This window comes from Arachis ipaensis, chromosome B06, assembly GCF_000816755.2.
Source record: "Arachis ipaensis cultivar K30076 chromosome B06, Araip1.1, whole genome shotgun sequence".
In the NCBI taxonomy this organism is placed as follows: domain Eukaryota; kingdom Viridiplantae; phylum Streptophyta; class Magnoliopsida; order Fabales; family Fabaceae; genus Arachis; species Arachis ipaensis.
In genome coordinates, this window is record NC_029790.2 from 128,392,985 (window position 1) to 128,404,817 (window position 11,833).

Genomic DNA, 11,833 nt, shown 5'->3' on the forward strand with positions numbered 1-11,833 from the left:
CAGAAGTTGGCAGATAATATGTTGGTACCCTATACTTTTCCTTTTTTTTAATTCCAAAACACAAATTGGAGGCACCTAATTGAAAAGGGAAAGAAAACTGATGGTCTAATTTAAAGAGAACTGAAGTTTATAAATTGGAGAGTCAATTTTGTGTTTTAAAAATAAAAAAAAAAAATTCACAGATCGCAAGAATCAATTTTATGTTTAAAAAATAAAAAAAAGTTAAATTTCAAAAATCAAAAAATCAAATTTATAATTTTTATATGAAAAAAAATTTTTACACATTATTAAAAAACACTGCTATAAACCTAATAATTATAATCTAATATCAAAATTAAAAAGTGAATTTCTGTTGCTTTTTCCTTTTCGTACCACTTCTCGTTCAAGCAGTTACCTTTTCTCAGCTTCAGGTCCCTCTCCTCTGGTTTCTTCCCTTCCCCAGCCATAATCTGTCAAGTCTCTCTCCTTACACTGTTTCTTCGCGTTTCCGTGTTCACTGGTGAGATTTTCTTCGATTCATGGTAGCTGCTAATGATTTCGTCCTATGGACTCATTTTTTTCCCTCTTTGAATTGGAGTTTTTGTTTTCATACTCAATTTGATGGGAATTATGATCTTCAATTCGAACGGCTGCGTTACTCATTATAGTTTTACATAATTCACGCGTAAAGTGTCGGTGTTACGTTGTATTTCAGAGATTAATGCATATTTGGCATCATCATTTTATTTTCACTTTCACAAGATGTTTCTGTAATTTGTGGTGCGAGGTTATAAATTGCTTGTTGCCGAAGGTGGTTATAAAATTTTATGATGGAAGCTGAGATTTTGGGTTTGGGAAATGATCGTCTTGTAACAAGAACAGCCTTGGAGTTAATTGTTCAATAGAGGTGTTGAGTGTTTAATGGAAATTTGTACATTTTTATACTAAGGGCAGTAGCTGGAAAAATCAACTGTGATTACTGTTTGCGATTTATATTGCTCCTGCTGTTGCTACATGTGGATTATGATTCGGCGAAGTTTAGTTAGCTACCGTTTAAGAAGTTATGTTACTACCTAGACTTAATATGGCCTTTTTATGGGGTTTCATGGACTTCATTGTTCAGAGAATGTGGAACTGGGAGAATGAGTTTGCACTGCTCTGCTTCACTGTTCTGTTAACTTGTCACTTGTGGAATTATATATGTTTTACTTATTGCAGTAGCTGTGTTTACCTTTTTTTTATTATGATCATTTTCCCTTTTTGATTTTTCATTTTTTTCCAATCCTTTTAAAGAAAAACAGTGTAAATTAATCTCATCAACCTCCAACTTGAGAACATATTATGCTGATGTTTTGTTGGTGTTGGTTCATCCTGCTTTGGTGTTGCAAAAATAAGATCATTCAGCACGTGATTGCTGGGATCTTGTCTCTTCAGATTTTAATTATGTTAAATTTGTATTGCCATATTGTAGGCTGTTTGGTGGGAATTCAATATTTTGGGATTTACTGTTACATGTGGACTTTTCTGCTAGAGTTATGTGTATATGTTTATATTGAGATAATCTAAATTTAGCAATGTTCTTTTTCGGTATGATTACTGGTAACAGTGTTGCACAACTTTACATCTTCCTCTTGTACTTTTCTTGAATTCTTTCCTCAATAATCAACTTGTAGTACTTCATATGCCATACTGTGCCAATGTTTCAGAATAGGGAGTTTTATTTTGAGAGCCCTCCAGCTCTTCCTCGACAGCTCTTAACTGTCTAACTAGCTTTCCCTCCATCTATTTGTGCCTTTTGATTCTTTCCTTACTTCTAATCATTGCCTAATTACTCTGACTGTACTGTACAATGCTGGCCTGAAATTAATTAGGGTCTGTTCCCCAATTCCCCCCTTCCTATGTCTAAAACATATACCTGTATAACCATAGGCTTGTAATAGTGCCATAAATTAAACTGTAACTCTTTTTTCACTCATTCTTCGTTCGGGATTTCGCATTGCTTTTCTAATTTGTGTTAATGTCTTACTCTCTAAATTCCTGATTTTGGAAGTGCTTATTTTATAATATTTTTCCACCAGTATTGTGTTTTTTGGCCTTAAAAGTAACTTTTGAGTTCATTTTGAAGCCCAGCTGCGAGAATGGGGTGGGGAAGCATATACAAGAGGCGTGTTAGAGTATTTACAATGGCCTTAGTAATCTACCTAGATTATAAGGTGAACTTTCTTTCATTACTCAGACTGCATTTTATATATATAAATATAAATAAATAAGTATATATAAATTAATTGTTCTTTTTCGTCTATGCAGTCCGTACAACAGCGAGAGAAATGGACAAGCAAATCTAAACAATCTGTTTTGTGGGAGAAGGCTCATGAGCGTAATGCTAAGCGAGTTTTAAGTTTGATAATAGAGATGGAAGGCTTGTGGGTGAAACTTGGCCAATATATGTCAACACGAGCAGATGTTCTTCCTGCAGCTTATATACGCCTTTTGAAGCAGTTACAGGACTCTCTTCCTCCTCGCCCATTGGAAGAGGTTTCTATAAGATTTATCTTTTCAAAAAGTTATTTTGTTATGAAATAATCATTAAAAGAAGCTTTAGGAGAAAAAAAAAACTTCCCTTATACTTTGGGGTGTTGGAAACCATTTCCGTCCATTAAGGTGTTCAAAACAATATTTATTTATCAATTCTCTAGCTATACAAGTTCACTTTTTAGGACTCTTAAACAATGAAATTCACATTTTCCCCCATGAAAATTAACTGTCAGCCTGGACCTCACAATCCATGAACGAGAGATTAAGGGTTGTCATCTTCTAATCTAAAATGGTACTTAATCTTTTTTTTTTCCCCCTTGAGTCGTTATCTCTAATAGACTTCTCATAGTTTATAATTATATTTGTAAGGTCTATGGCACAATACAGAAAGAGTTGGGGAAATCAATGGATGAGCTATTTGCTAATTTTGTCAATGAACCATTGGCAACAGCATCGGTAAGCCGAATGAGATTTTTGTTAGTAAAGGATTATTATATAATCTAATATATAATGATTGTTGATGAACTATTCTCTGTGAGTGTGATAGTCTTGTCTAATCTAAGTCATTCATTTTATGCAGATAGCGCAAGTCCACCGTGCAACCCTGCTCAGTGGTCAGGAAGTGGTTGTTAAAGTTCAACATGATGGAGTAAAGAGAGTCATATTGGAGGTTTCCTTTTATGCTTTAGCATATAGATGTAAAATGTCACATAGAGGCTTTCAAATGATTTCTGGACCTGCCATTTCTTTTCAGGATTTAAGAAATGCAAAGTCAATTGTCGACTGGATAGCGTGGGCTGAGCCACAGTACAACTTTAATCCTATGATTGATGAATGGTGCAAAGAAGCACCTAAAGAACTTGACTTTAATCATGAAGCTGGTATGTTAAGAACTTTTCTAAACTTTGACTTGCTGGATATAAATTTGTGCTTGAAAATTACTTTACTGCATTCTTCTTGGAGAAGGTTTTGTTCTTGGTGCGTGAATTGCTTGCTGAGTAATTTCTGTTGAGCATCATTTCAATGACGTGTCATTGTGGTCATCCAATATTCAAATCAAGCTCTCCAGGATAATGATTGTCCTGCTGCTATGCTGAGTCACTTTTCCAGCAATGCTGATCCCTGAGTTGTCTGTCAACCATATTTTATGTATAATATAGGGATGCACATTGTAACGAGCATAAGTTTCAGTGGGCTTTATCATAAAAAGGAGTTCAAATCGCAGTAGGCTTTATCTTAAAACCGGGGTGGGGGTATTAGATTATCAATGGAATGTTCTAGAATATTTTAGAACTTTGATGAAAATAATAATATTTTGTGGGATAAAGAGTAGTATAATGGGGGAGCCAATGATAGTTGTAGTCTTCTTAAGTCAGTTTTTATTCTTTATTTTCAAATAGGGTAAGAGTTTTATTGAATTAATGGGCTTGGGCTTATTGGAGGATGATGGCTATAGTACTTGACCTACTTAAATTTATAAATAGGAATAGGGTCATTGGGATCGGTATTTTGAATCACATTGTTACAAATAATATCAATTAAATATTAGAATCTCCTAACCAAGTTGGGTTGGTCTAGTGGTTAGTTCACTAATCTGCTTAAGTTCGGGGGTTCGAATCCCGCCTTGTGCATGCAGCAACCCATTAGCCATCGGCAAACCCTTAAATGGAGCTCCGATCCGTGACGGATTAGTCCTTTGCTTGCTGGGATTGGGGATACCGTGGGTGAAAAAAAAAAAAAATTAGAATCTCCTTTCTCCCTTTTCTTCCTTCCTTGCCCATGATAATGTCAACACCACTACCACCACATAACATATCCAGGCATCTCATCCTTGGTCACTGCCATGTGTTAATTTGTCATGTTCTTGAGAATTGAGAAATGAGATTTCAGAGAGCTAAAGGCTGCTAGTGGACAAGGAACTTATAGGGAGATAATCAACATTATATGACAAAGGATCATTGTGCTATAGATTGGGCATGATTTCCCGTACGATGAGAACCAAGTGCCAACCCTTTAGTCATTGTGTTTCCTGTGGTGGAAGTGGAAACTTGATTTTTGGAACAAGAGGAAAGATGTGGCAGCAAGATCAAGTTAAACATTGGAATAGTGAGAATTTTCTCTAGTTGCTGTTGGGCAACGGTGGGAATTTCCACATGCTTAACAATCGAGTGAGGCAATCAAGCTGTGATTTTCAATTGCCTGAAATCCAGTATTTCATGAGAGGATGAAATGCCAGAAGCTAATTTACATGTGCTTGAGTACAGATTTAAAGGCTACACTATCACTAGTCACTATATTGTAATGTTGCTGCTATCATTACCAATACACTTACTGATGCCAACAGAATGGACTGTATTTTCTCAATTTCTGGATCAACATGTATAATCAAAGTTGAGGAGGAGTCTTAAGAGGGTAGTTTAATATTTTCCATTTATTACTTGTACTAATTGGACCATAATTACATTAGTTTTATGTATACATATCCCTGCAACCATTTGATGAATACTTTGAAAAATGGGTAGCATATTCAAATATATAAACCAGCCATAATTGCAGCCTCCATTAAAATTTCTTCCCTTGTTTGTTTTTGGTTTGTGTGTTATGATAACACTCTACACTATTTCCTTTGGTTCATTTCCAGCTGACATTTGTGTTATTGCAGAAAACACCAGAACAGTGGCTAAAAATCTTGGTTGCAGAAACCAATATGATGGAAATAGGAGTGCCAACCGGGTGGATGTTTTGATCCCTGATGTAATTCAGGTATCTTTCCTTTATAAATTGAAGTATCTATATGTAATGGGGGTGATGCAAATGGGGCATCAAATAAAATTAAAAAGGCAGGTTAAACAAGTAATTCTTTTCATTTGGTATCTTCTTAAAGCTTGAATGCATTAACATGGTTACATATTGCCATTAACAATTGAGCTTCAGACTTGGAAATACAGATTTACAGATTTTGGATATTTCATATGAAGTCCCCCATGGAAGTAACTAAACCTTTTTTTCTGTCTCCATGAGAGCCTTGGAGCAACGGTTGAGTTGTCTCTGTGTGACCTCAAGGTCAAGGTTTCAAGGCGTGGAATAAGCCATTGATGCATTTATCAAATTAGGTTGCGTACATTACAGTTACGGTCCTTCCCTGGATCCACCTTAATTTGGGATGCTTATGCACCAGGATGCCCTTTTAAATTGCTTCTGGTGCAAATTTCCAGCAAGTGTTTTCATCATATTCATGCATCTTCTAATAGTAATGATTTTCAATTGGTGCTATTTTTATTTCTGGGTGTTCAAACTGAAATGTGTTCCCTTTATAATCTTCTATCATTTTATTTTCTTGTGTAATTTACCCTATTTATATGAACTTGCTGCTGCCAATGATAGTCTACAGAGAAAGTGCTTGTTTTAGAGTACATGGACGGCATTCGATTGAACGATCTACAGGCATTAGAGTATTTTGGAGTAGATAAACAAAAGATTGTTGAGGAGATTACTCGTGCCTATGCTCACCAAATATATGTTGATGGGTTTTTCAACGGTGATCCTCATCCAGGTATATATTCTCCTGCTACGTGTGTGCATGTTTCTGTGATGAACACATTTAAAATACTTTTTAATTTTTTTTCATATGGCTTATAACTCTAGTAAAGGCTAAATGAACTTCTTGTACTGATTATTCCATGTTATCGTGCAATATTTTGGTTCTCTTGAACCTTTATAGGAAATTTTCTAGTGAGCAAGGAAGCTCCACATCGTCCCATTTTACTTGACTTTGGGCTTACAAAAAAACTATCAAACACGATTAAGCAAGCACTTGCAAAGATGTTTCTGGCAGCTGCTGAGGTAGGTGCTGCTTTTTGTGTTTTTTCATGGTTATATGGATATTAGCGAAGTTATTTAAGTACATTAATGCCATGGACCATCTCTCAAAAGTTTATACCATTGAGTAGAGACACATAAATAGTTCTCACCATAAATGGTAGCTCAAGTCAATCTTTCTAAATTATATTTTTGTCATAGGGGGACCATGTGGCTCTTCTGTCTGCCTTTGCCGAAATGGGGCTTAAGTTGCGTCTTGACATACCTGAGCAGGCAATGGAGGTAACAACTATATTTTTCCGTTCAACGACACCTGCAAATGAATCCTATGTAAGTGTCCCTTGAGCTCTTGAAAATGTAATTTAAATTGAACGCTCTGGTGTTTGGTTGTCTAACTTCTATCTAATTCTGGTGTATTTCTCTGTCATTAAGAAAACCGTCAAGTCTCTTAACGATCAAAGAGCCAAAAACATGAAAGTTATACAGGAGAAAATGAAACTTGATCAAAACGAAATGAAACGCTTTAATCCTGTGAGTTCAGCTATAACCTTTCATTTTCCCTTCTGTTTTGAAAATTATGTTACTTAGTGTGTGAGTGTATGTGTGTATAATGTTTTCAGGTTGATGCATTTCCCGGTGATATTGTAATATTTGGAAGAGTTCTAAATCTTCTAAGAGGTCTGTTTGTCTCATTGTTAGGTCACTGCAATGCTAATTTGTTCTCCGCAACCTATTTTACTTACCTAAACATGGATGCAGGGCTTTCTTCCACCATGAATGTAAAAATAGTATATATGGACATCATGAGGCCATTTGCAGAATCAGTACTGAGTGGGTGAGTCTTGTAAAAAATTCTTAAATGATTAATATTCTCCGGTTTGCTAGTATGATTTGTAGCTGAACTGAGGTGCCCTTAACAGGTACATCAATAGAGGACCATCAGTAAATGACAGATGGATTTTTGATTCACCAGTGAACTCTGATGTAGAAGCCAAGCTAAGGCAACTTTTAATTGAGCTGGCAAATAATGATAAAATACTCGGAATCCAGGTATATGTTGCTATTTTTTAATACCTTTGTTTGCTGAAGATTGAGATTGCATTTGTCTGGTCTGACATGTTTCTGTTTCCTTTCTTTATGGCTGAAAGTTGTTCTTTGCTAGAGTCATGGATCATGTATCAAATAATTAGTAAGTACTTTTTAGAACAAAATGTTGGATCCTTGCCCAGTTTGGTTGCCTAGTAAGACTGAGGATAGAAGTAAAAATATGGAAAGTTTCTTTCATGAATTGATATAGTGTAGATATCTTCAACCTTGGGTAATCTTGACATGTTATTGGTATGAAAGACTCTATAATCAAAAGTTTGATCTGCTTTACTAAATAAAGTTGACTCTTATCCCATGATAGAATAGGCCATGGCATTATGCACACTTAGTCCAATTGTCTCTTTGACAGGCATGCCAGATGCATTAAACAAATCTTCGCCTCACCCTAACATCTTGAGCTTTACGGTTATTTGTTCCTTGTAAAAGGAATTTTTTCATAAACTTAGATCACCAAACCATGTTTGCATACTTTGATTTTGCTATATCAGTTGATGTAAGGGACAAGTCTCTAAGTTGATGTATCCTCAGCCTTCTTTTCATTTGGAACAACTTTGTTTTAGAAATTCTTGATTTATAAAATGTTCGCTTTATGTATAGTACGAACTGATGAATAAGACTATTTCAGCATTTATACATTGAGATCAATGTGTGTGGATTTAGTTTAATATTCTTTACACAGACATCCACTACTGATATAGTACATATTATTGTTGAGCTAATTGTGCCATCTTCCCATTTATTTCTGTTCACCTAAGAGATGTTATTTTTACTCATTTATTTATGTCTATATCATTGTCGCTGTTGTTGCTTTGGATGTCGAGAGTCAAAGAACTCAAGAAATTCTTTACTGTATTTACAGGTCTGTGCTTACAAAGATGGAGAAGTCATTATTGACACTGCTGCTGGAGTGCTTGGCAAATATGATCCTCGGCNTGGTTGACAATGGGTATGTTTAAGTATGCTATATGCTATGACCATAGAGTTTGCACGCCCATGCTTGTATATTGGGTAATTAGGGTTCCACCTATAACACATTATTGAGGATAAACAGCTGTACTGCACTGTGTTACATGCTTTTGACTAGTAAATGAACACTGTTTGAATTGTTAATCCCAACATAGATTTTCCTTATGTACAATTGTACAGTCCTGTCTTGGATTTTCCATGAAATGGTCTTCCAACCTTTTCGATTCTATACTGTCATCCATATTAACTTTCATTTGCTTTCTGGTATAGAACAATATACTTGATCACCCTACAGATGATGAGTTCTTGTGTTTACTCTTCCTGTTAGTGTTGTCTATGTAGTTTGGAGCATATGTATGGTAAGCTGGTTTTTTGGATTGGGAATGTCTTGTCATGCCTATCAAGGACCTTTTATCCATATTTGGAACCAAGAAACACATCTTACTTTATGAAGATGAGAAGAAAAACTTTTACTTAATACATTCATTTAGACTTCATAATCTGTTGCAACATTATTTATGTGATTTAACATATCATAAGTATCCCCACATCATTTAACTTACTTTTTTATATGCTGAGTTACAAGAGTTGGTATTTCATTTCTCTACATGCGACGTGATATATGTTCAAATGCCAGACAAGAGGAATATATGTGTGTGTGTGTGTGTGTCTAGAGCTTTCTAAACCTTAAATAAGTATATGTTTATTATTTTGCAGGAAACTAAACCTTCAAGAGAATGTTGCGAATGTTTGGCCTGCATTTGGATCAAACGGGAAAGATGCGATTAAGGTCAAATACTGATATTTTCTCCCGAATGATGCTCTGAAGCTAGTATTTTAATAGTTTAAATCTTCTGTTTCAGGTTCATCATGTGCTTAACCATGTCTCTGGTTTGCACAATGCTATGGCAGACATCACGCGGGAAAACCCTCTACTAATGATTGATTGGGATGAATGTTTAAATCAGATTTCTAGGTCAGTGCCTGAGACAGAACCAGGCAAGCAGCAGTTCTATCACTATTTGTCATTTGGGTGGTTGTGTGGTGGAATCATTGAGGTATGAGTGCTTGCCTTTTCAGATGAATTTTCCTCTTTTTGTTCTGGTTCTAATGCATCCTCTAATTAATTTCAACTTCATTGAACTTTCTCAATAACTGAGGGTAAAAACGGATTACTGTTTTGTTGATAAAAAAAAAAATGAGATGGAATATTATCCATAATGATGAAACTTTGAAAACCATATATAAGAATAATGGTTCACTAGGCCTAACAAAGTTTGAATATTGAAAGTTGGTGGAGTGCTAATAGAATATCTCTTTAACATTTGATGACAACATGCAGCGTGTGCTTTAGATAAAATAGGATTGTGCGGCATCGTTGCAGTCATTTTTATGTTATTATTCCTCCGAAACTGGCTAAACCAAATGCAAGTGGAAACCCTTTACTATTAGGATTTCTATCATGTTCTGATGATTCACTTGGATAAAACAGCATGCATCTGGCAAGAAATTTCAGGAGATCCTTGAAGAAGCAATAGTTCGCCCCCTCCATATTGAAGGAGAGCTATATGTAGGAATTCCACCAGGCAAGTTTTGATGAATAAATTACTTTCTGAGGGATGAAATTGAAATTTGCATCAGTTCAATTTTGATTTCTTAAAAAATGTAACTATGTAACCACGCTTCCTTGCTGCTATTTTCAGGGGTGGAATCACGTCTTGCCGCTCTGACTGTAGATACTGATGATTTAAGCAAGCTCTCGGCTATCACTTCTCGCCCTGAGCTTCCGTCTACTTTCCAGCCACAGCAAATTGCTCAACTTATAACCACCTTGCCTCCTCTTTTCAATACACTGAATGCTCGCCGTGCCATCATACCGGCTGCTAATGGACATTTAACTGCCCGGGCACTTGCACGTTACTATGCTGCCTTGGCTGATGGTGGCAGGATACCACCACCTCATTCTTCTGCTTCCAAGCCACCACTTGGAAGCCATCCCCACATCCCCAAATTCTCTTCTGAGAAGCCCCCTAAAAAGCGCAGTTGTATGGGGAGGGGAGATGTAGCTTTACCTACAAGTAATGCCCCTACATATGAAAAAGTCCCTACCCATGACAGTTTCCAGGACAATGAAAGCCAAGATATTAGCAGAGATAGTATTAGCAGTAGTATAAGTAATAGCAGAATGGATAGTACTCCAAGGATCAATATTACTGGTCAGGTTTTCAGGAATCCGAAAATTATCGACGAATTCTTGGGAAAAGGAGATTATGAGAATTTAACTTTGCCAGGTGGTGCTTTTGGCCTAGGATTTAAGAGGTTTAGTTCGAAGGATGGTTCATCAATAGCGTTTGGTCACTCTGGAATGGGTGGTTCCACAGGGTTTTGTGATGTTACAAATAGATTTGCAATTGCTGTGACATTGAACAAGATGTCATTCGGTGGTGTCACTGGAAAAGTTGTTCAGCTTGTTTGTTCTGAGTTGAATATTCCTGTGCCTGATGATTTCCTTAGATTTTCAGTTGAGCAGAGAGGACCTGATGGTCAATTAAATATGGGTAGGCCTATTATTAATTGAGGCTCACATTTTCTCTCTTTTTTAAAACACCTTTTCATCGGGAATCATATGTATACAATTTCATTTTCCTGGGGCCTTAAGAATTCATAAACAAGGAACTTAATAGTTTTATATATATACCGGGAGCTGTACCGTTAAAAGTTTATAACCACGTGAATGGATTTATATTTTTGTTTCTTACATGCATATTCAAATGAAAAGTTTACGTTACATACAAAATTAAAATCAAATAATATACTTGTAAACTTTTTTTGAGAGTATCTTTTAGAAAATACTTTTCGTGATTTATTCTTCTCAATTTTATTTCAACTTTGGTAAGAATTGTGAGGGAAAAAAGGTATTGTTGGCCTGCAAACTATAAACAATTATTCGTGGAATAAGAATATATGGTCAGTTTGGATGTCAACCAAGAGTCCCGTATTGTTTTTCTCCATTTATCCTAGTTATTATACTATGTCATGATACCACTCATTCCAGAAGCTGATGGGAAAAGATAATACCAATAGTTATATTTCTAATATTCCCTAAACTTCCATTATACACATTATATAAATATTCTATTGGCTCCCTATACTTTCCCTTGTAAATTAAGTTGGTCCAATAATCCATTAGCCATGTACACAACTCTTACTTCATCCTAACCTCTCCTATTACAGTCACTATTTTCTAGTTATTTTATGCTTGACTGATTCTGATGTAGTTTTGTGGTATTGCAGAGAGAGGTCTATTAATGCTTATTAGAAGACCTTCACATCGAGTATGGACAAATTAATAATAAAAAAATCACCATCACTTATATAAAGACGGTAAAAATAATTTTTGTTAAGTTATTTATTTATTTGACTACAG

The 11,833-nt window shown here is 35.6% G+C and overlaps 1 protein-coding gene across 2 annotated transcripts; it reads left to right on the plus strand.

Moving 5' to 3' along the window:
- Positions 340–11,164, plus strand: LOC107605175 (the record flags this gene model as incomplete). Of its 2 annotated transcripts, none has more annotated exon segments than XM_016306954.2 (19): positions 340–499; positions 2,105–2,192; positions 2,287–2,514; positions 2,884–2,970; positions 3,095–3,184; positions 3,269–3,395; positions 5,177–5,277; positions 5,899–6,067; positions 6,236–6,357; positions 6,535–6,663; positions 6,766–6,864; positions 6,954–7,011; positions 7,093–7,168; positions 7,254–7,383; positions 8,300–8,372; positions 9,124–9,196; positions 9,270–9,464; positions 9,899–9,992; positions 10,110–11,164. In XM_016306954.2, coding segments are annotated over 18 exon segments (2,801 nt in total), but the record flags the coding sequence as incomplete, so codon positions are not given.